Below are 25,991 nucleotides of genomic sequence, written 5' to 3' on the forward strand. Positions count from 1 at the left end.
GGATCAAGTGTTACAGAAGATAGCACCTGTGCTTCCCCTTCATCAGGGACTGTGAGCAAGGCAGTTATAGAAGAAGCTGAGGGAGTGGCAGGTTTGCTGACTGACATATACAGTCTACAGTGGAGATGAGATTCACAGAATAAGGCAACAACAGCAAAGTCCCCTAAGGCAGTCCCAAGACTAAGTTACATTACCAGCAGGACTCTAAGCAGCAAAGGGAAGGCAGCACCACCTAGTGGACAAAACGAGAGCTCTGCAGTAAGGTCACTGCGGTCAAAACCTGATTTCACTATTAAGCAATTTGTCTCAAGCTCAGTGTTTTAATCCGCAAATTAGGATAACAGTCTTAACATTAGAGGATAGTTGTGAGGATTAGTGAAAGCATAGACAAAGTGCCAAGCGTGCAAAATAAATGCCATATCCAGCTGTTGTTATTATTATCTTTGCTTTGCTTTGCTTTGCTTTGCTTTGCTTTTTTTGAGACGGAGTTTTTGCTCTTGTTGCCCAGGCTGGAGCGCAATGGCGCAATCTCGGTTCACGGCAACCTCGGCCTCCCGGGTTCAAGCGATTCTCCTGCCTCAGCCTCCCTAGAAGCTGTGATTACAGGGTTATTATTAATTATTAAGTCCAAGCCGATCTTTCTTCATGGCTCTTCCTCCTGGCCCCACCCAGGTTAATTCAACTATGCTTGCAAGAAGTGCGTGTACTTCCTCCTCTTACCACCCAGGGCTTTGGTTGGTGTGGCCCTCTTAATTGAAGAGTGTTGCTGAGGGCTGCGAGAATTCTGAGGCCTCAAGAAAACAAAGCAAAAGGGGCTGGAGTGATTTGCTTTCAGCGGACTCCCTAACTGGGCCTTCCCTGCAGCGTTCACTTCTTTGTAGCTCTTGGTGGGGGCTGGCTGCCAGCAAAATGTTTTGTCTTGAAAAAGAGAGGGGTCCACCGTTATTCTGTCTCCATTAGCTTTCTAATTAGTAAAAACTTCAAGAAGCTGGCATGTGCTTGATTCTTAGCATCCAATTCTGAGCTTTCATCATTTCCCCTATTTGTATGTTTTCTTGGTTAGCTTAATGGAAAAACCTTCTAAAATTCTTTAGATTATCTTCCATAAGTTATTATTTACAGAGATGACAAAGAAAACACTTGCATTTCTGTTTTTAAGTCTGATATCTTTTGCTAAATGGGTATTTTAAATGTTCAGAAGATAATAAGATCCAGGCTCCCCTAAGTAAGAAACAAATTAAAGAAAAAGTGCTGATAGAAAATAAATAAAGAAGTACAGGCCCACGGAAATTTCATCCTTTAATTTCCGGTTTCAGATGCTTCCAGTTATAAAACAAAGATAATACACCCAGACTGAAAACTCAGAACAGAAGACACATATGGTTTTTGATTGTAGAATTTAAAGAGAGTCGGTCAGAGAAGGAGACCTATAATGCTAACAGGTGGGAAAGAAGGCTGTGATTACTACTTCTCCTCTGAAAATGCACTTGGGAATCACCTGGCTGCAGTAAGCAACCCAAACTTGAAAAAAATTGACCTAAAATTGTCGTATAGGTGAGACCAAAACAATTAGTGTTTGGAGAAAAAAAGAAAAATGCTAACATCTAAGGTTAGTGACAGGGATATTTAACATACACCTAGTTATTTCTATTATTTTAAACCTTGCTATATTACATTGTTGGAGGTAGAAATTAGAAATTGATCAAAGTGTTGCTTTTAATTAAAGAGTTTAATTTTAAGGAAAATGAATTAATGGATTTTCGATATATCTTTTTCAACCACTTATCTACACCTTTGTTGGAGCAAGTCCAGAAACCAAAATAAAGGCATGATACTTAAAAGGAAAGGATCAGTGTCTGTGTTGAGAGTGTGCTTTGCAACTCCAATTCTTCATGTGAGAAAACGATAGAATGAGGATAAACAATTGCCTTGGTGGGACTCATTTCAGAAGAAACATCGACAGTTTTTCATGTCTTTTAATTAAACACACTTCGAATATACCCAGCTGTCTTTTTTATTTTTTTAAGAAAAGCCTTTTAAAAATCTTAGGATAGTTGATTTTTTTAAGCTAATAGAATTCTGATATAGCATTTAAGTTTCTCTTTTAGATAGTGTTAGCTTAGCACAGTCTTTCCTCCTAATTTTTTAATTAGCCAAATGTCCCAGAAGGATAAGCATTATACAATTTCCAGCAAGACACAGTGGGAGCATCACAGACCCAAAACAAATAAAATTTGATCGGCTCGAATCTGACAAGCTTTGTGAACTGAGGCCTGATTCAACTTATCTGAGTCTGTGATTCCTCATTTTTCAAATAAGGAGAACAATGTGCAACCTCACATGGTTGTTGCAAGGATTAAATGAAACATTTTATTTTCAAGTACCTGACATAGCCACATCATAGATGCTTAATACACGTTATTTTCCTTTCAATTTTCCCCTTCATATGCATATATACTGGCAACATCAATTTCCTTTATATGTAGCCCCGATGCTGTTAACTTTATTAAGCTAGATTTTCCATTAAGCATTTATCCTTATTCATTAGCTAGGAGGACTGACGCACAAAGATATTAAATTATTTACTCAAGTTTAATGAATGAAATTGAAAACCCTTTTCCTCTGCTTAACATGAATGTGCCCTTTTCAGTATGCAGAGCTTTGTTGCATTTATTCAGAAGCTATTGCTAAGTGCTTAGTTTGGAACATAGGATTAATGAGCCCGGAGACATGGCATTGGTCACCATGGCAACCAAACTAGCTTTGCTGTGTTCCAAGCTCAAACAACGGATGTGGGATGCTTAACTCTGGCCTGCGGTATATAGCTGGGTGTTCTTTTTCATATGTCTGACTCCCCATTGCTCCTTCCAATTACTCCCTAATTCTCGTGGAAAGATAAATAAAAAGAACACCCCTACTTCTTTAGGGCTTTGCTTTTTCAGCTATACCACCTAATCTCCTTCCCTAATATAATTATCTTCCCATCTGTTTCTTAAGATTTTGGCACCTACCTCACATTACTCCTCTCCTCAAAAATTCCTGACGTTATTCTGGGGGTCTTTAATACTGCATGAATGACCCACCCAATCTCCTGGTCTCCCCGTTTCTGAATTTCATTCCCTTCAGTGACTTTCTTCTACTCTGACTTGATGACTCCAACCCACAGTCAAACCTGGACTGAGTCATTACCTGAAATTTATCTGTCTCCAGAAATCACTGATTCACATATGCAATCCTCTGCCCACAATCTTCTATCTATGCATCTTGCTTGTTCAGTGTCCACTATAACCATTCTTGGACTCCATCAGATCCCTCTCTGTGTTCTCTTTGTCCATTAAATGTTCCTTTCTTCTCTCCTTCTCTATCCAGCTTAGTTCCATGTTTTATCATTTTAATAACTCTTTTGCTGAAACTTTAAATTCCCTTCATCTCTTCATAGCATCTACCTGGGGCCATTATGAGTGACCCTAACCCTGCGTGAGCCCAATTGTCTGCTGTCTCAGCATCTGCACCCAAGCAGCTGAGTGCTGTGTGGCAAAAAACACCTGTGCCACCTGTGCAAGACCAGTACCATCATAAAGTCAAACATCAGAACTCAGCTGGACCCTCCAGACTGCTCAGAAACCCAGTGTTTCTCTGTTTTACTTAGTTTCCCATTCTCTGTAATTCCCTATAATAATTATTCTCTATAATTACAGAAAATATAATATATTCTCTGTAACAATTATTTCAAACCTCTTTTTGCCTCGAATCTTTTATACTTCTTCTCTTTTCACTCTCAACTCTCTTCACTTCTTACTTTACATAAAAAATGCCCTTCGAAGGGAAGCTTCCTTAAAGCCTTCCCACCACACATATCAACTCTCATTCTCTCCTTTTCTGCTTCTGGCTATGATAGAACAAAGTTTTTCCTCTCCAAAGTCAATCCCTTTACCTGCTCTGGATCTCATTTCCCAAACTTCTCAGAATCCTCACACCAAAAATTATCCCTCCTCTCTTCTTTGTCTTCAGTCTATGCCCTACTGGTGGATTTTTCCATCAGCTTTTTAAATGCTCAGGTTTCTACCATCTAAAAAAAAAAAAGTTCAAACCCATTTTCCTCTTCATCTACTTCTCGTCTTCTCTTCACAAATACTCCTTAAAAGGCTTGTTCACACTTTCAGACACCCTCCTTTTTAGTTCTCAATCGCCCCCGCTCTGATTTCTGCATCCATCGCTCAACTGATTGGTATAATCTTCAGTTCCATCCATGTCACTAAATCCAATAGCAGCTGTTTAACTCTCAACTTACTGGATCTCTCCATAGTATTTAACACTTCTGATTTCTCCCTCCTTCCTGACATACTCTCTTCATATGGGAAAGAAGCAATGTGTACAACTGAGCATGATTTTACCGGTAATGATCATGAAATTGCTCTGGTTCAATCGCACTCTTTTCGCTAGTGCTAGAACTTGTTGTCAATTAAGCATTCAATAAATTTTTAACAATCAACACCCAATATGTACTATGCACTGGGCTCTGCCAAGCAAAATGGTCTCTGCTTTCATGAAACTTATGGTTTAGTGAAGGAGGCAGATACTAATCAAAGAATTCAACAAATAAAATATAAGTACCACAAAGGAAAGCTACAATGAGATATGAGAATACAGAACATAGCATAGTGTCCTAATTGAGTTTAAAAGAATGAAGGAAGACTGATCCTCAGAAGTGAAGTCTGAACTAACACCTTGCATAGGAGTTGAAGTTTGCTCAGCAAAGAAGAGGGACAGGGCATTCTAGATAGCAGATATGCTATATTTGCATCCCCAGCCTTTTCCCCTAAGTTAGCACCTGGAATAATGGCAATTAGGTCTTGATTCTCTAGAAAAAAAAAAAAACAGATTTTTCTTCAGAGAATCTGACTAATTCATAAGAGACTATGTCAGAGATTCCTCAGATGAAATGTCCAGCCAGATACTGTACAGCAAAAAAAAAAAAAAAAAAAAAAAAAACCACTCTCCCTAGATAATTAGATTCTGAATCAGCTTTTAGTGACTCGATCTTAAATATAGGCAGACAGCCAAGGATAATAAGACATCTAAGGAAAACCTCTAATATACTTGACGGAGGCAATAAAAACAGAGAAAAACAACCTAGAAAAGATCTCCCAGAAAGCAGAGAGTAAAGAAACGTAAAATGGGAGAGATGATACAAGACAATTTAGAGAAACAGTCCAGGGAGGGTCAATATCCAAATAATAGTAATTCAAGAAAGATAGCATATAGAAAGCAGAAGAAAAGAACTCATGCAGGAAACAATTCAGGAACATTTCTCAGAACTGATAGACAAGCATTGTGGAATTGAATGGACTCAGTACAAAGGATGAAGATAAACCTACCAAGGCAGTTCATTGTGAAATTTTAGAACATCAAAGACCAAAAAAAAAAAAAAAAAAAAAAATCTAAATTCCCCAGAGAGGAAGATAATAAGTCCCATAAAAAAAACAAAGAAGTAAATGGCTTTCAATTTTCCAGCTGCAGTACTGGAAACTAGAAGGCAATGGGGCAATGCCTTCACCATGCTAAAAGAAAATGTTTATGAATCAAGAACTCTACGCTAAGTCGTGGGGTAGAATTCATGCACTGGGGTGCATGTATAGTCTCATGCACCCTTTCTCAGAAAGCTACCAGAGGATTTATCTAACCCAAACAGGCAAGACACCAAGATTTAGGAAGACTTGTGGTCCAGGAAACAGGGGAGAGGAAAAGGGTGTTCCTGGGATGGTAGGGAATGGAGATCCCAGGATGACAGCGGTTCACCAGATGCACATCAACCTGAACCTAGTTGGAGCAGGTCTGAAGACTCCAGAAGGAACTTTTTCAAGAAAATAAAATTGATAAAATACCCACTAAGTTTAAATATTTCAGAAAAGATTAAAACTATTGTCTGACCAGGCACAATGCCTCACACCTATAATTCCAGCACTTTGTAGACATAAGCAGGAGGATCACTTGAGGCCAGGAGTTGGAGACTAGCCTCATCAAAATAGCAAGACCCTGTCTCTACTAAAAATAATCTTTTAAAAATTAGCCAGTCACGGCCCATGCGCCTGTAGTCTCAGCTACTTGGGAGGCTGAGGTGGGGGGATTGCTTGAGCCTGGGAAGTCAAACCTGCAGTGAGCCATGGTCATGCTACTGCATTCTAGCTTGGGTGACAGAGTGAAACCCTGTCTCTAAAAATAAATAAAATAAAATAAAATAAAATAAAACTATTGGCAAAAGCTTTGAGGTTAAATAGCAATGAGTATGTAGAAAATTAAGCCAAAGAATGAAATAAGACAATTTTCTACAGAGATAACAAACATTGCACAAAAAAAGAAGCTATCATAGTTGACCACAAGCCTCATAGTTATAATGTAACTCCATCATAAGGGACAGGAAATGAAGAAGTACTTGGGGAGAGGGACACGGAGAGCGGAAAAGGAGCCAGATCCTCATTTTCCATTAGAATCAATCAATAGATTCTCATAAAGCTGCTTCTATTGCTACTTATTCTTTTCCACTTTTATGGATAAATAAGTGGTATTTATTTAGTAATTTGGAGTGAAATATCAAACTAATCAGCTCAAGGAAGTAAAAGTGGTTGCCTCTGAAGAAGGAATAATCTGGTACTACATATTTCATAATAAACCTTGAATATGGTATCTTCTTAATGTCTTTTAAACAATGTTCATATTTCTTCCACCTCTTTTGCTAAATATATTTTCTAGGCCTCTTAAATTTCTTGTGATATTATAAATATATCCTTTCTTACATTACAATTTCTAGCTGCTTATTTCTGGTATACAGAAATGTAATTGATTTTTATATATTGATCTTAAATGCACTACCTCTGCAACTCAATTACTAGTTGTAACCATTTAATTGTAGATTTTCTTGGATTTTCTATGTAGACAAACATCCTGTTTTAAATAATGGCCATTTTGCTTCCTCTTTTCAATCGTCATACATTATTTATTTTTCTCTTCTCTTTGTGCCAGTTAGGACCTCCAGGACAGGGCTGAAGAGACTGTGATGAGAGCAGAAAAGTTGTTTCATTCCTGATTCTAAAGAGATGCTTCTACAATCTCAGCACTAAATAGACTATCAACTTGAAAGCACTGCTTAAGGTTGTGTTCCCCGAAGTGTGGTATGATTTTTCGTGGAACATTCTTTACGGGACTGGAGTAACTGCTGACTGACCGGGTGTGAGATAGGGACTGCAAACTCATTTCAAGTTAACTCACTCAGAGCAGAATGATTGGAGGCAAAGCTTCTGGAAAAAGCAGTGACCAGAAGACACAGCTTTTTAGAGTCATTTTCTGCCATCCGAGAACAGAGGGTCTCTGAGCAGACAGAGGTCAAGAATTTAATTGCCTTTTATTTACTGTTACTGTTACCCTCAATGTATGTCAAGGGATTTTGGGTTTCGATTTTTTATAGTAATATCAGATTTCCTTTAAAATTGAATTTAATAAGTAATATCAATTTGATGAGAACATTAAATTCATATTGTACAGGTGGTACTCGCAATACAGCAGATGTGGCAAAAATCCTGAGGGTGGTTTGCAAATGACTGGTCAGATTTATGCTATTACAATGTATAACTTAGAAGATGAAAAGATGGAAGGCGATGAGGTGGTAAAAGCCGTGTCTGTCCAGCAGGCATATCTATTTCGGATTAAAATGAAGGCCAGTGACATCTTGCCTTACCAAGTTACACTTCATTGACCAGGGAATTTCCTAACATGTGGGTGAGTTGTGTCACTGTCACATAAAGTAGCAGGGAACAGTCTTTTAAAAGGCATGGTCCCCTTTACATTGCCCCCATGCTACATTCTGCTAAGGAACATTTGAATTTTTATGGCTTTCCTGCAGTAACAAATTTTTCTCCTACTGTCAGGATTTGCTTCATGCAGAGTAAAGCAGGCAGCTTTCATTTTCCTCTTACGAATGGAATAGGTAGCAATAATATGCTGCTTGGCAGCCACCTAAACCTGCCCTGACTCTCTTTATTCATAGGGAAATGCAGGATTCAAGGAGAGGACGTTTTTCACCAAGGTAAATAAGCCTTCTCAACTGATGAACACTATTATACTAACACCAAAGGAAACAAAGGCCAGGAGATGGGGGCATTAAGTAGAAAGGCAAACAGAAAAATAGCAGACAAAATCCAGCATGGGGACAAAGCAGGCTCTGCAACACTGAAAAAACAGGGAAAAATCCTTTAAGAGAAAATTGGATGCAATTTTTTGGCCTCAATTAGCCTTTTCCACAAAGAGCACTTTTCCACAAAGAGCCCATTAAATAGCAAATGAAATTACATCGGTTTTCAGTTGCCATGGCATTGGTTCTTCCTCTAATGGACTTCTCTGGTCCTGAGCTTAATGTTAGCCTGACTTATTTTCCTTGTCTGTATGTTGTCTCAATTTCCTCTGTCCTGCTACAAAATGATGTATTTGAGTTCTCCCCCAGAGTACCTATGATATAATCTAAGAGAGAGAAAATTTAGCCTTTGGCTATATCTCTAGAGACTGAGAGGGTAAAACTGATGAAGAGCAGCATTTCATTAACCATGAACCACGCAGTTTTCATTTATTAGGTGGCAGTGGGTCCCCATCCATGCACTCAGGGCTTCTGGAGCCATTCCCAGATCTGTCAGTAACTTCAGTAACTATTTATTGAGCACTTTCTATGTGCCAAGCACTGTCCAAGAAGCTGAGGCATAAAAATGCAAAGGAAAGAAGACAAGATGCTCACAGTCTTTTAGTTTCCAGGTTAGAAGACCCACCTGCAAAACACTTACTTTCTCCTTCTATTTCCTCATCCATAAGATGGGTTGAAATTGTCCCCAATGATATGATACACAGGTTTGTTTTCTTATTTATATACCTGCCAGCTGCCACACTTTAAAAAATTATTCTAACAGCAAGGATCTGAAATAATACATTAGCCCTTTTGAAATTGCTTAGCTACAGTTAAGCATTAGCTATGATATCAAGTTTGACTCTGACATTTTAAATATTATTTTGATATGCATAGTCACATACAATGTTTTAAAAAATACATCTATACAGTCCATACTGTCCTATAAGCTGCTTTTTACAACCTTCCCATGTGAACGGACATTCTTTTAAACATCGTTTTAAATATCTGCACAGCGTGGTGGTAACAACATGAAATTTTCTATTAGATATGTAAGTGTTTTTCAGTTTTTCAGTAATATAAATGACTCTCTGAGGGCAAATAGGACTCAAGCAATTTTTTGAGACTCTAAATACATTTAAAAATTAAAAGTGCCTATCTATATATTTTCAATTGCAGTACATTTTAAATGATTTTCTTAACCAATCAAAACTTCTAAGACAAAAATATAAGGTAAAATAAGTAAAATATACTCTAACTGCATTATTCTGAAAACTTACAGAAGTAGGAGAAAGTCTCTAATTTCTAGTGTACTGCAGGTCACGTGACCACGCACAATTCTAAGTTACATGATCAGTGTCTCTTTTTCTGTCTCCTCAGTTATCTCTTTGACTTTAGGTAAAACCTAGTTCAGAGATAACATCTCAAGTCTGAATTTGAGGTCCTAAGTAAATGATAGCCCTGGGTAAAAAGGTCCCCTGCCTAGAATTGGTCCCTAATCCTAGAGGTGAAATTTCTAAGTTAAAAGAAAGTTTTCAGCTTTTGATATGTGTTATCAATTTGCCACCCAGGCTTGTACCTATTTCCTTTCTATTAAGAGTGTGTGAGAGCACTTCCCTAAGTGTTTGTCATATATGTATTATCTTTCATATGCTTATTAATGTAATAAACAACAACAAAATATCTCATTGTTATTTTAATTGACATGTTACTGATTACCAATAAATGCTATCATTATGTCATACATTTATTTGCTATTTATATGATTATTCCTTTTTTTCCCTTAAATATTCCTGTTCTTGGTCCTTTTGTTCTTTTTCTTTTTCTTTTTTACCTCTTTCTCTCTTCTTTTATTTTTTAGTTGTTAGCCTCGTTACTTTAATTGAAAAACTTCTGTATATAGTAAGCCCTTTGTCATATAGTCTCAAATATTTTTCCCACTTTTATGATTGCCTTTTAATTTTATGATGTTTGCCCTACTGAAGTTGAACATTTTTGCTTTCTCTAATTTATCTTTATTTTCTATGTGAATTCAGCCTTTGATGACATGGCTTGAAAGAGTAAGTGGATCTTTAATGGACTTCCATTCTCTCTCCTTGACTGTTGTAAGCCTAATTCATTAGTGTCAGCCTACAAGCATTGCCCAAGCTTCCCCCTACCTCTTTCTTCCTTCTCATCTCTAGGTAGTCTCCCTCTGTTGACAGGAACAAAAGAGATGGGGAATAACTGTACCAGCTGGGAAAGGTGACGCCTCTAGGGAGTGAAAGATTTGGCCACTCTGTCAGTTTGTGGTTGATGAAGTCACATAAAAAGGTGACAATATAAAAAGTTAACAAAGTTTCAGTTATGTGGAATGAATAAGTTCTAAAGATCTAATGTACAGCAGGATGACTATAGTTAGTAACACTGCATCATTTACTGGAAATCTATTGAAAGTAGATATTAAATGTGATTATTGCAAAGTAAGACAAAAAATGTTTTAATTAAAAAGTTAATAAATTAATACATAATTTCCAAAATTCCTAAAACTCTTAAAAATAAAAGCTTGCATGTTTAAACTAATTAAATTTAAAAATCAATAAAGATAAAAACTAAATGTAAACATAAATGAATGAGTAAATGTGAAGAGTGGTGATGGCCACACATAGAAAATGTGGGTAAGCTCCAAATGATGCCTAACCTTGTCCCTGTAGCTTCCTTCCTAAGGGGGAGGTTGCAAAAGCAAACATAAGAAGAGCATGATTGCGGGAGGGAGGTCACAGACCAGTATTATCTACAGTTGGAGATCACAGAAAAACCTTGTGTGCCAAAGGAAATGATTCATAGGAAGAAAACAGTTGAAGATGCATGAGACAGGATAACTGAAAGGTTCCAGTCTTTCAGAAGTTGAGATGAGATGAAATCCAGAGAATATGGGATACACCCTCATTTTTAACAGGTGAACCAAAGAAGAAGGAGAATAAGCGGGGCTGAATTTTTTCTTCCCCTTCATTTCCACAGGTTGAAAAGATCATGGTTTTGTTTCTTTTTTGTTTTTTGTTTTTTTTTTGAGACAGATCTTGCTCTGTCACACAGGCTGGTGTGCAGTGGTCCAATGATAGCTCACAGCAGCCAGCCTCAAACTCCTGATCTCAAGCAATTCTCCTGCCTCAGTCTCCTGAGTAGCTAGAACTACAGATGCACCACCATGCCTGGTTAATTTATTTTTCCTTTAGTAAAGATGTGGTCTCATTATGTTGCCCAGTCTGATCTCAAACTCCTGGCCTCAAATGGTCCTCCTGCCTCAGCCTCCCCAAAGTTCTGGGATTACAAGCATAAGCCACGGCTCCTAGCCACACGGCATCTTGTATAAGTCCAGTAATCGTACTACATTTCTTTAGTAAGCTTCTTCTCTCGTTTTTTTTTTTTTTTTCCTCCGGAACTTCCCATTCCTTCTCCATTCTTGTGAAAATGTCCACACTTCCTGCTCTCCTCTCATTTTTTGGCTGATGACTGCCCGACACATTGTTGAGGGGAAAAGCCATCAGAACTCCCTCATCTTAGCGTCATCAAATCTACAAACATTCTGGCATTTAAAACCATCTTTTACTTTGTCCCACTTCTTAAAAATGAGGATGTTCACAGCTACTCGGGAGGCTGAGGCAGGAGAATGGCGTGAACCAGGGAGGCAGAGCTTGCAGTGAGCCGAGATCGCGCCACTGCACTCCAGCCTGGGCGACAACGCGAGACCATGTCTCAAAAAAAAAAAAAAAAGAAAAAGAAAAGAAAAGAGGATGTATCCCATAGTCTCTGGATTTAATCTCACCTCAACTTCTGAAAGACTTTCAGTTATCTTGTCTTGTGCATCTTCAACTGTTTTCTTTCTATGAATCATTTCCTTTGGCACACAAGCTTTTTCTTCGATCTCCAACTGTAGGTAATACTTTCCTGTGACCTCCCTCCAGCCCCTCCAGCAATCATGCTCTTTTTATGTTCACTTCTGCAACCTCACTTCCTTTCAACAACTGTTTACCTGTGACATCTCTGGTTTCTAACCACCCATTTGCACTTTATACCATTCAAATCTGACTTTTAACACTGTTTCACCGAAACTATTTTTGTCAGTGATAACTCTGTCACCTAATCTAATGAACATCTAATTAACCCTGTGTGCTATCACTATAGCTGGCCACTCTCTGCTTCTGGAACCTACTACCTCTTTGTTAGTCCTTGTGTTGCCAAAATACTCTTGGTTTTCTCCAACTTTACTTATCAGTATATCGTACTCTCCTTTATTGGCTTCTCACTATCCTTCTAACATTGAAATGTTAGAATTCATTGGGGCTTATTCATAGATTCACTTTTCTCTGTATATACTCTTTATCCAGGTGATTCCATTGATTTCCTTGGCTTCAAATACAATCAACAGGCTGACAATTCTGAAATTATAGCTTTAGTCCAGGGCTCTGTTCTGAAATCTATACTTTTATATAAAGTGCATCCTTGACATTTTCACCGAAGTCTCAAAGAGAGATGAAAACTGTCATACTTAAAACAGATCTAGGAGGACTTACTCTATCTGATTTCAAGACTTGATACAAACCTATGGCAACCAAGTCAGTGGAGCATTAGGAAAATGAAAAGATATATAGGTCAATGGAATAGGCTGGAGTCCAGAAAGAAACCCAAACATATATTGCCAATTGATTTTTGACAGAAACACTAAGGCAATTCAATGGTGAAAGAATATTCTTTTCAACAAACGGTGCTGAAACAATTGGGCATCCATATCAAAAAAGACAAACCTAACCCATAACTTATACCATATTTTAAAAATTAACTCAAAATGAATCCTAGACCTAAAAGTAAAATCTGAAATGACAAAACCTCTAGAAATAAACATAGGAAACAAATTTTGTTGCTAGAAGGAAAAAAATTTATAAATTGAATTTATCAGAATTAAATACTTCTCTTTGAAAGATACTGTTAGGAAAATGAAAAGCCACAGAATGAAGAAAAGTATGTGCAAACCATGTATCTGATAGCACTAGTGTTCAGAATATATATAAAGAACTCTCTCAAATCAATAAGAATACAGGCAACCCATTTTTTTAAAGGAGTAAAATTTACAGACATTTACCAAAGTAAATAATATACAGATGGCAAATCAATACATGAAAACATGTTCAACATCCTTAGGCATCAGGGAAATTCAAATTAAAACAATGAGATACCATTACAAACATATTAGAAGAGCTAACATTCTAATGATCTACCCCCAGTAGAGGGACATTTAGAATGTTAGCTAATATGTTAGCCATTCTAATACGTTTGTAATTATTGCAAACTGATGTTGCCCATGCTGACCTCAAACTCATAGACTCAAGCAGATCTCCCATCTTGGCCTCCCAAAACACTGACACTATAGGTGTGAGCCACCATGCCCAGCCTAATTTGTTTTTTATCTCACATTATCAAGTTCTGCCAAGCAATTGGAATTCTCATACAGTGCTGACAGAAATACAAAATGATAGAACTACTTTGGAAAACAGTGTTGCAGTCTTGTAAATTAACCACATAGCCATCATCCCACTCCTAGGTATTCACATAAGAGAAATAAAAACATCCACATAAAAACCTGCATGCAAATGTTTATGTCAGCTTTTCTTTCAAAATTGACAAAAACTAAGGACATTCCAAATGTCCCTCTACTGGGGGTAGATCAATTTTGTTATGTGTATACAATGGAATACTACTCAGCAATAAAAAGGTCGAATTTATTGGTCCATGCAACCACATGGATGGATCTCAAATGCATTATGCTAAGTGGGAGAAACCAGATTCAAAAGCCTACATATTTTATAATTTAATGTATATGACATTCTGAAAACAGGCAAAATTATAGGGACGGAAAACATCAGTGGGTTGTCAGTAGATGTAGAAGGGGAGAGGACTAACTACAAAGGGTGTCAGGAAACTTTTTAAGATGATTGGCATGATGGTTTCACAAACATAGTATTTCTCAAAATGTTAAATTGTACTGTTAATTTTGCTGCATGGTAATTATACATCCATAAACTGACTTTTTAAAAAATGGATTTAATTATTATCCCTACATAGGTGCTTCTTCCTCAAGTTTCTTTATCTCAAAAAATGGCATCACTATCTGCTTATTTTCTAAAACCTGAAACCTGGCAATGATACTTGGGACTTCCTTTTTCCCTCACACCCCACCCACATCCAATCCATCTCCAAATCCCAACAATTCTACTTCCAAAATGTATTGCAAACCCATCTCCTAAACTCCCTATCTAAACTTGCCCCTAGTGCAAGCCACCATCTTCTCTCACCTAGACTATTAAAATAGCTTCCCTACTGGTCTCCCTGCTTCCATTCTTGTCCACCTCCAATCTGTTTTCTGCCTAACTCCAGAATAATGACTTTAAAGGAAAATGAAATCATGTCACTGTCTTACTGAAAACTTTCTTGTGGCTCTATTTCAGAGCCCTACACTTTCACCTTCGAAGGCCCTGCAGGATCTAACACATCCAATGTCATCTTGTGACTCTCTCCTCTACCCTCTTGTCCTTCCCACCATACCCCACACCCATGATACTCTGATCATAGTAGCCCTCTTCTATCCGTTTAATATTCCAAGTTTTATTGCTCTCTTAGCAACTTTGCTCAAGTTGTTTCCTATAGCTAGACCCCTCTTCCTCTCGGCTTTCTTTTTTAATGGCTGTCTCCTTCCCATTTGATTTTTGTTTGTTTGTTTTTGCTTTTTGTTTTTTTGTTTTGAGACAGGGTTTCACTCTGTCAGTCAGGCTGGAGTGCAGTGGCATAATCACAAGTCACTGCAGCCTTGACCTCTTGGGATCGAGTGACCCTCCTGCCTCAGTCTCCTGAGTAGCTGGGACCATAGGTGCATGCCACCATGCCTGGCTAATTTTTTTTACTTTTTGTAGAGATGGGGCCTCCCTATGTTGCCCAGACTGGTCTCGAACTCCTGGGCTCAAGTGATCCTCCCACCTTAGCCTCCAAAGATTCTGGTACCACAAGCATGAGCCACTGCACCTGGCCCTCCTTTTCATTCTTAAAGTTTCAGCCTACCTAGCATAATATCCTTAGAGAAGCCTTTACACATTTTATAGTAATTCACTTCTGACATTCTCATTCATAACTCTGTTTTCTCCTTCACAACACTTTCCCAATTTATAATTATATATTTATGAATTTATTTTGCTAATATTTACCTCCCCTGTTAGAATATACTTTCTTTGAGGGAAGGTGTATTTTCTCTTTTTCATTTACTTAGTGCATTACCTGATGCATAATGGGAGCTAAATAAATATTTGTTAAGTAAATGAATGAACTTCCTGCTACTAAATAATAATAATAAGATTCCAATGTGATCATCACTAAATTACCTGGATCAACAGAACTATGTATTTTTAGGGCCTTCTGTACTAGGTGTAATTGCATCTGTATGCTTACTACCTCACAGGGTCACAAAGTCTTGAAACCATGAGTATACAAGCAGACAACAATGTTGGCCACCCAGAAAGGCTTACCTTTCCAAACCAATTGCTTGGCACAGAGAATGGAACTTGGAGTTGTACAAAAGTGCAAAGCTGTATGTCCACTTAAGGAGTAGCAATTGAGCTTTGCCCCACGATCACAGAGGATCTTAACACAATCCGCATTGGCCATTTCACAAGCCACGTGAAGAGGGGTTTTCCCATTGGGTCTACAGTTGATTGTAGCATTGTGGTCCAGTAGCACCAGAAGGCATTCCACATGACCAAACAAGACAGAGAGATGCAGGCCTGTGGCCCAGGAAGACTTCAATTTATAGCTAGGCAACCAATAACCTGAAGAAAAAAAAAAAAGAAAAAAGAAAAAAGGAAAGAAAGTTTAACTTCTTGACCTAGGCTTTCTCCCTGTTTTATGCGGATTTTTACAAGGTATTTTATTTTGGTCACATTTACAAAAGTGGAGTGGAGAGGGGATGACAGAGGTTTTAAAGTAACAGCTAGTGGGTCTGCAGGCATTTTGTTTAATAGGGTATTCTGATGTTCATCAGGGGAACAGGCTTTCTCAAGCTCTCACTGTCTCTACTATTTCTTATTACTGCGTCTTGTTCCTTTATTTACTTTACCTTTCTAGGTCTTACAAGCATTTAATTTTGGGATTTTCATTTAGGTAATTGTATTTTATTTTGCATGGTGAGTTACTTGAGATGCTTCAAGGATATTTTTTAAAGCTGTCAATCATTGAGAGTTTGTCTTGAATGATTCCAAGGCTGTTAGTTGCAAGCTTATAATTTTTATTCTATCCAAAATCTGTTTTCCTATAATTGTTGTCAATCGAACATATGAATGTGTTTAATCTTTTTTAAAAATTATCACTCCAAAATTTTATTTGCCTGCCTGTTGATTTATGCAATATCTCTTTCCAAAGACGAATTTAAGGCAACTCTCAACTTTCACACACCTTAAGATTTTTAAAACGATTTAGAAAATAAGGGCAAAATAAAAAAGTAGGAAAATTAAAATGTCAAAAGTAAGATAAATACATACACAAAATATAAACTCTATCCTGTACACTAGAATGGCATTGCAAATTTGCCTTTGAATTTCCTAGCAGCCAAAATAAACAGGAAAATAAGATATGTTGCATAATTAATGATGTCTACAGCCCTACATAAATGAATTGGGCAGGAGAAGTGTAGATGCGCCTAGAACTGAGATCTTTGATAATTTTTCCCATTGGTTTTTGGAAATGTGCATTCTCTCTCTCAGCCTCTCTCTCTCTCTTCTCCCTCTGATCTCTGACTTCTATATGCTGAGCTGGTCTTTTTTCTATAAGTCTCCAACTATTGCCACGTTTGACAAGCTATAACTATGATGACTTTATAAACTTCCTTTCTATGTCAATGTCAATAGCCATAGCATTTAAGCTTTTATGAGTGGAGAATGGAAAATAGGTACAGAAAGAAATACTGAGGGCAAGAAGATGAAGAGATAGTTATTCAACAACCACAGCATAGAAGTTACTTTAGGTCTGAAACAACAAAATAGATTTTAACATGAGTAAATCAAAAGTTTGCTTATAGGTTATAAAAATTCCACTTATAAGTACAAGGTAAGCAGAATATGATTTAATGGTCATTTATTTGAGAAACAACCTAGGGATTTGAGCTGTAATCTCAAAATAAGCCAACAGTGGGATGGTGCTGCCAAAAAACTAATACAATCTGAAACTACATCAATAAAAGTGTAGTGCCCAGAACAAGAGAAGCAAACATTGTATTCTTCACTGATTAGATAAGACCAGAAGAAATCTAGAATATTACGATTACTTCTGGGCATTGCCCCTTACAAGAAATGATGAACTACTAGAGGGTGCTCTGAAGATGATGACCACATTAAAAGTGGGTCTGGTGATCAGGTATTAAATTTCTCTCATTTAAGTGAAAAACACTAGAGACATGCCACTCCTGTGGATTTGCTATAAGCATAAACACCCATGTGAAACATCCTAAAGGACCACTGTATTGCACAACTCCACAAAGAACACCATTTGTATTGTACTCTGTGAAACATGCTCCCGCACTTAGGAATCTTGACAACCTGGTCTACATATAAGAACATGCACTACACTACAGAATTCTTTGAATGGTTAAACAACCTCCATGTCAATTGATAGGAGACTTCTTAAATAAATTATGATACATCCATCCAATCAAATATTATACAACCATTTAAAAAAATGGGGCAGTTCTGTATAGATTGAAATGGAAAGATCTCAAGATATATTACTGAGTGAGACGAGCAGGGAGCCAAACAGTATACAGACTATGCTATCATAAGCAATTATATTTGTAAACACCGAGAACAAGAAACTGGTTATAGTGGTGGCCTCCAAGAAGAACTGGAGGGTTAGTGGATCAGGACAGACATGCGCTTGTTCTTGAATACCCCCTTAGTAACTTTTAAATGTAGTATCCTGTGCATGTATTGCTTTTTAACAAAAATAAATAAAATTAAAATAAGCTACTGTCTCTCTGTCCGGAGGGGAAAGAATAATTAAATTTGAATAAGCTCTTTACAAGGTTGTGCACAGTGATTAATCCCACAGGAATGAATGAACTCAACCAGAAGTTTGTCTTTCTGCAATGTATCCTCCAACATAGCTTCACACACAGACACACACACACACACACACACAACTTTAATCCCTTTTTTACTCCATTCAGAATTCTAGAGCCATCTTGCTTTCTCTCCCTCCCACCTTTCCCTTTATCCAAATCTACTCTTTAAAAAGAAATCCAGTTATTTCACATTAAGGTCTAATGGACTGAGGATTGTTTAAAGTGTGATCACTCTCAGGATTATCTGAATTTATGGAAAAATCTATATTCAGCTAATAGAATTAAATTCTAAGGTATTAATTTGAGATTCCAGACACTGGGAAGAGATGGTGTTGGATTATATGGACTTTCCGTGGCAGAACTAAGTAATGTCATAGATGGTCTGAGCTGGGGAGTATCAACTCCACGCCTCGTGTGTATGTGTATGCAAACTGATATGCACACACTATGTATGTGCATATAGATTCATTTATACATTTCTACTGAGTTATGTACGTTGAATCTCTGTTCCAAGCAGAGTTCTTAAGCTGTATGTTATGCAGCTTGCTTTTGATGATGAATGAATCATATTAACATCAATACTTAATCAGTCATTTTAATACTCAAATTTCCTCAAAAAGCAATTGGCAAAAACAGTCTTTTCTAACTGCCTAAGAAGTTGGTTCCAGGTCTGAAAACCAGGGTGTGTTTTGCCTGCTGATTAACAGCAAAAATTAGGCAGCTCTCTGTGACAACTGATTGGGAACTTGCGCCTGCTTCTGCAATGGGAAGAAAAATGATCCCAGAAAGGAAGCAGCAGAGAGCTGATTAAGAAAACACCATTTTGATGTAAAATCAAAGAAACACAGAATGTCAGCACTGGAGGGAAGATTATCCAGTCCAAGCCTTTCATTTTCCAGATGAGAAAACTGCCACTTTTTCATCCTGCTAGAGCCATGAGTTGCCTGCCTCAATCCAAACTCATAGACTCAGAATACCCGCAATGCAGAATTTCTATCTGTCTTTGTCTTTGTCTTTGTGGAAGCAGAATAGAATTACCTCCAAGCCTGCTTCGCAAATCACAAGGAAAGGAAGAAAATCCACAATTCATCTGTAATATTTCACATCTCTGATGTGGAAATGCATTTGCTAGTTGAATTTTTTTCCTCCTCCTACCTTGCCAGTAGCACCTAAAGAATCTCTCCTGCCCATGTATTACGTGAATCAGTCATCCTTGGCCTCTCAGTCAGTTTTTTCTGCATCTCCTGTAATCGTAAACATTAACTGGTCAATCAGGCTCACAGACTACCAAGTCCTGGAAATCAGCCAACTCCCAGAATGGAGTTGTGGCTACAACTCACCTCTCCTAAGATAGGAGTGTGTGTAGGTAGGTGGCAACAAGACACCTTGGCTGCTGCCCCTGGGGAGCTGAAGTGGAGAAATGGGAAGAGGACAGATTGCAGGCTATGGTTTAGGGTGTACTGAAGTGTATCTGGAGGCTGTGTTGCAAAACTTTGGTAGTAATGTGGGGGGAGGGATTGTTGAATAATTCAGCCCCGAGCATATCAGGAAAGCCTGCTGCTTTGAGCAGAGAAAAGAGCAGCCCCTGGCAAAAGGGACATGAACGTACAATCATAACTTTAAAATGAGGTGGGGCCTACAGGTCGTTGTGTAGTAAGTGTGGAAGTAAAACACACTTACTGTCATGGAGGGCCAAACCACAGGTAAAACTATCTTCAAAAATCACAGAGGAGGCTGTGCCTGTTCACAATCTTGTGCTGATGCTGATATGTCAAGAGATCAGAATTCGTCCCCCAAAATATAATCACCAATGATCACAGCATGCTAGAAACACAATTAACTGATCAGGCAGATTCATTTTTTACACACTCCCTTCTTCCCACAGCAAAATTTTCCCAGGACTTCGGAACCTAGAATGTGATTTATTCCTAGTATTTGTCTTTCAAAGCCCCTCTCTGTTCACCTCTGCAGATTTCAGGTTGCCCTTTTACTATGTGTTTAGACTGCGCAAAGGACAGAGGTGAGGCAGAACCAGGAGACCAAGCCCATGGGAGCTGGGGATGGGAGGTGAAGGAGCGGCTGCCTCCCTCTAATGTAAACCACTCACACACTACCCCATGTCTACAGTCTGTGTGCAGTGACAGCTCCTTGCAGAAGAGTTCTGTTTGAGTAAGAAGCTCACTAAAAAGAAAAGAAAAATACAGATTATTTCCCCTATGTACAAACCCCACAGGAACTCCCAAATACAGGCCATGCTCATGTGGCTTTGACCATGATACATAATCTGTTTACACAGCTTCACCTGCATAATATGATTAATTATCTGTATGCAGGAATCTGAACTTAGAGAGGGTCTTGTCAAAGTTTCCATTTTACAAACGAAGATAATTAGTCTGGAAGAGGTTAAGTAGTATAAAGTGTCCATGTTCATATAACAAGTACTGACAGAATCAACTCGAACTCTCAAACTCCATTGCCCCCAAATCTTTAAATAGCCATCTATGATCCAAAGGCTTCATGCAGTTTACCTCCAAACTGATATCACTTGTAGCTAAAAGTTCTAAAGGAATTTTAGAAGTTTTATCCCTGGAAAAAAAATATGCAGACTAATCCTGTGTGTGTGTATGTGTGTGTGTGTGCACGCACGCGTGTGTGTGTGCTTAATTTAAATCTGAAACCAAAGAGATATGCCCCAATAGCTGGGTAGAAAGCTGCCTAGAAATATAGCAAGGAGCAAAGTGTTTGGGCCTTCTTTTGGAAGAGGGGCTTGGTTCTGCTCCAGCGTCTGGAGAGGATGTACACATTTCTGGTAAACCTTCAGCTAAGCCTGGGCTCTGCAACAGTTATCAGCTATAATGTTATCTGAGTCAAAAGAACCCCACACACGAGAAGCCTCTGTTATTACAGCCAAAGGTTACATGCACTGCTCGTGGCTGGATTAGCAGACATTTGCTCTGCCTGTGTCCACGTATTTACACAGTCCTGAAGGATTACAGACTGAAGCACAATTCTTGGCTATTTTTTAATAGCTAATATTTTCCAGATAACTCCAAGTTCCCCTGAGAAGCAGGGGGAAAAAGCAAGTTTGAAGTGTAAAATGTAAAAGAAAAAAGTTTGAACATCGAAGAAAGGAAAAGAACCCTAGGATGGAAATGGGAAAGCAGGAGAGTGAATTTCTGGCAAAGAGGAAAATTAGGTGATAAAGAAATTATTCATTCGGAGAGTGGAAATAAGAGCTTTCACAATATTTGGATGTAAGTTACTACTTAGTAAAGTAGATAGAGTACCTGCCAGAAAGTTTTCAAGTGAAATCATTCATTGGTTATTTTAATTAAAAATATGACCACCAACCAAGGAATCAGTGCCTATGGGCCATAAACGAAGTACTTAAAGTGCATTACCCTGATTAATAAAAGGACTCCGATGAACCTTGCTGACTAGGGAGTTTCCTACCAAAGAGATAAGTATGAAATTTTGCCCGTATCATTTATGAGCCACAGCTCATACATCTGAAGGAAGATCAAGCTGTGTAGTTGGTAAAGCCTTTGACAACAATTTTATGGACAGTCCTTCATGTTTCCAGTATGGAGTTCACCAGTGAAAACCAATAGAAGGGACCTTTGTGTTTTCTTTAAAGATTTATTTTATGCTTGGCTCATAATAAATTTTATATCACTGACATCCCTTGACTTTCAATGACGTATCGCATTTGGTAGTTAGAAAGTTGTTCTTTACATTTTCTTTGTATCATTTTTATTTTAAAGTGATCACCTGGTAAACACAATTTTTGCTTACTTGTTTTTGCTTTTAAGACCCATTCTCTCCGCCACTCCCAGGGAAGTCTCTCAAATGCCAACCAGTACATTTTAAATGTTTGCTTTACAAAATGTGAGGAAAATTTCTTTAAATTAATAAAACATGATTTCATCTGAAGATTTTATTATGAAGCTTAAAATAACTTAGAAAAGTAAAGTGAGAACTCTCTAACTTTAAGTATCATGATTAGGTACTGGAGAAAGATAGTATCCACAGTTTGAACACGAACTCTGTTTTCTGTCAAACTGGAAAGAGAAGATACTCAATGAGATGGGCCCAGTGCTACAGAGGAAAGCAGAAATGAGCTTCCAGACTTATTTGTACTCCAATAGCTTTATTCGGTCTTCCTCACAAAATCCACATTTCATATTTGCTTATGAGCTCAACTTTTGATTGCTGGTGTGCCAACTAGATTGTAAATTTGGGGAGCACTATTTAGATTTTAGGTGATTTATTTGCCAGCAGAATTCTGAGTTCCTTTTTCAAAAATTATACACTGACTTTCATATAGCCTTAGATGGACTATATTTCGGGATAAAATTTAGTTAATTTTTAAATCGTATAAAAATGCTGTATGTTCTAAATAAATAAGAATGATTTAGAATTGATTGTACTACTTTTCATTTTCTATAGGACTATCAAATGTTGAATACAGAATTTTAGTATTGATTACACAAGGAAATTTAAGAGTAGCATGAGATTTGTTATAGGTTTTGCACATTGTCTTTCTTATTAAGCCAAAAATAACTGAAACCTGAAGATTCCCACACTTTAAAAGTAAACAGGAATGTTCTGTTTCCTCATCTGGATGTTGGCTAGATAGGTTTGTTATTTTGTGAAAAGTAATCAAGTTGCACGCTTATTCATGCACTTCTGTGTAGAGCTTTTCAAAAGTGCTTTAAAAACAATCAAAGAGCAGTATGTAGCAGTTCAACAGCGTCCAATGGCCAAAACTTCTCCTTTGATTTAATAAAGTCTCACAAACTTTAATCCAGCCACATACCCTTTAAAACCACATAGAAATGGGTCCTGTTCCTTTGAACTATTTAGAAAATAACTAACTAACCACTGTAGACTGCTCAGCTCCAGGCTGTTGCCTGACAATGACTTTATGACTTAAGAAATTGATATAACCACTTAGATCTCTAGCAGCTAGGATTCTATTTATCATTTCCATTCCTAACTTTCCATTCCTAAGTTTAAAAGGATCGATGATAAGCTGGAAGCATGTGAAAAAAAATTGAAGAAACTTTTAAGATGAGGTCTTAACCTGGATTTAAGACTAAAGAGACAGGTCCTTATGCCCATACTCATATTAAACAGAGTAGTGTGTTTCTTTCTACACCTGAATGCACAGACACAAATTTCCTGCATAAACCCTAAAAGTAAGACCACAAATTTTACTAGTTCTGTGCAAACATCCACCTGGCATACGTAAGAATGGAACTATTCTTTTCCTTTTCCAGAGGGTGTAATTTGCTATCTCCTTAATTGAAAGCCACATCCCACAGTCCTAACACTATGAAAACACCTCAATTCCTGTGAATGAAAATTTAGCTCTATGAGGACTGTAGGAGTCAACTCACATTGACAAGAATAATTTAAAATGTATTTTCTTTTCCTTCAAGGGTGATGACACCGGTGGAAGCAGGAGAACCGACCCCCCCACTCCCCTCCACTTCCCTAGAGCCTGCACCTAAAACTTCGTTTCTTATATCCTCAGAAACTTTGCACAATCTGTGCAACTTGACTTGCTCAGGAGATGAGAGTAGACAGTCTTTGCAATTCACGGTCAAATAACTTACCCACTGACTTGAACCTGAGTTATTTCGCCCTAGGCAGAATTATAAGCTTTTTAAAAACATCTTTAAAATTAGTTTAGCATTCAGACACTCTATCACTGAACAAAGTTACAAGATGAAAGCAATCTAATTAAATAGTATATACAAATTTTCTTTCTAACAGAGACCCCATAAACTTTTTAAAAAATAGATCCCTTCTTTGTCTTCCCATCAATATATTAATGCCACTAATGTGAAAATATTATAAAGCCTTTGAGTAAAAGTCTTAAACACAGGAAGTAGCTTCAACTCTTCTATACTTCCCTCAGAACTGACAGAGGACAGTAAATTAATGAAGAAATAGATAATGTACCATTAGCATTTGTATTTGGAAATGGATTATAATGATGATTTATATATGACCCGAAATAATCTTTAAACATGAAAATAATGACTGTCTCTAAATGCTATACACAAGACCTTAGCATCTATCTTGTATTAAACATTAGTGATGTTGAGCAGCGTGTTTGCAGTATGCTCACCAGATGATCTAACTGCTCACGTTCCCCTCCATTAGCCAGTTGATTTGGGAAATCAGAATCAGTGGAACTCTAATTTATTTCTGATTTATTAAGCATGGGTTCCAGAAAATTTCTTGGTAAAAAAAAGTTCTAATTTTTGTTTTCCTTAGGTCTTTATAAGGCAGGTAGTCTGTATTAAGCATATCTACAATTTTGAACAATTATTGTAGTCCAGGAAAAAAGTTAACTTTTTGGTTTTGCTGAATTCAGCTTTTGTGCCTGAACTGAAAACTCATTAAAATGATGAAGACCATCAAGGTGCCTATGACACTGCTTTATCCATTTATTAACCCTCCAAATGCTGGGGAGAGTCCTCTTTTTCATCCACATGGACATAGAGAGGATATATCTTTAAGTGGCTGTTAATGGAGAATTAGCAGCCTGTTCTTAAACCAGGTACATTGTCTAAGATAGGGTTTCAACAATCTGCTTAGCCATAATCTAGAAATGTTTTCTTCCTTCTATATCATCATAGTCAGAAGAAAAGTTAAAAACAGAGAGTGCGTTGCTAAAAATGATTGTCTGACATTTCAAGTCCTAGGCCCAAGGGTGGGAAAAGAAAAGGAGAGACACAACTTATACATATATATCAGTCTACCATGTGTTTTAGTTTAAAAAGAAAGAAAATATCAATTTAGAAATATTTTTAAAATGAATACTTAAAGAAACAATACAAGCTACTGTTTAGAGTGGATAACTGACACTGCATTTAAAAAAAAATCATTTTCTACCAGTTTTACAATAACACCTATATGTTTTTACCTTGTTTATAAGATGCCAAAACCATATTCTCATCTTCGACTTCAAAAACAGTGTCCACATCTATTTGCCTTTGGATTAAAATAGCCTTCAATTTTCCGAAGTCATTGGACTTTAGAGCCTCAAGGAAATTTCTCTTAACTAACTTGGCAGCTCCAGATTTAGTAACAGGGGCAGTGGTGCCGTCCATCCTTCCTCTCCTTCTGGAAGCTTTGTTGTGATTTATCAAGAGAACAGCACCAAGCAAACAGGCGCATGCTGGAGAGTCCACAAACTGTCGGCTAATTTTATCCCAAAGTTATGCTGATCCGTTCTATTTATATAGGGATCATTTCAAACTTCAAAATATCCTTCTTGGCTGTCACTACATTTTCAGGTCCTTTAAACTGGTTATATATTAACTGATCCATTCAGTAATATATAGTGTCAATATGAAGGAAAGCCCCCGCGATACATTTCCAAGCACGAAATGTCACAATTATTTCTTATATGATCAAAGTAATAACATAAGATTTAAAAGCTCTTAATGCTCTTTTTTTTCCCCTCAATAAAAACATCTGGTGCCTGGCTGGAGATCCAGTGTCTTGCTCTGACTAACCAATATCCAAAAATGAAAATCTGTTACAGTTGGTGATACATGTGCTTCTAAAAACCTGTAATAATTTTACAGTATGAGCTTGTAAAATCAACCACGGTCATACATATTTGAAGACAAACAGGAGGTTTTCGAGCGACCTAGACTTGAAAAATTTTAATAT

The 25,991-nt window shown here is 37.5% G+C and overlaps 1 protein-coding gene across 1 annotated transcript in view; it reads right to left on the reverse strand.

Moving 5' to 3' along the window:
• ASB4 (ankyrin repeat and SOCS box containing 4) overlaps positions 1-25,488 on the reverse strand; it is a 53,131-nt gene extending 27,643 nt beyond the window's left edge. The window contains exons 1-2 of the mRNA XM_025380118.1: positions 25,237-25,488; positions 15,715-16,014 (exon numbers count right to left, since the gene is read on the reverse strand). Of these exons, the coding sequence (XP_025235903.1) occupies positions 15,715-16,014; positions 25,237-25,423 (487 nt within the window). The 5' untranslated portion in view covers positions 25,424-25,488. The remainder of the gene's footprint in view (positions 1-15,714; positions 16,015-25,236) is intronic.
• Positions 25,489-25,991: the final 503 nt, after the last annotated feature.

The sequence above is a fragment of the Theropithecus gelada genome, chromosome 3 (genome assembly GCF_003255815.1).
Source record: "Theropithecus gelada isolate Dixy chromosome 3, Tgel_1.0, whole genome shotgun sequence".
NCBI classification, from domain to species: domain Eukaryota; kingdom Metazoa; phylum Chordata; class Mammalia; order Primates; family Cercopithecidae; genus Theropithecus; species Theropithecus gelada.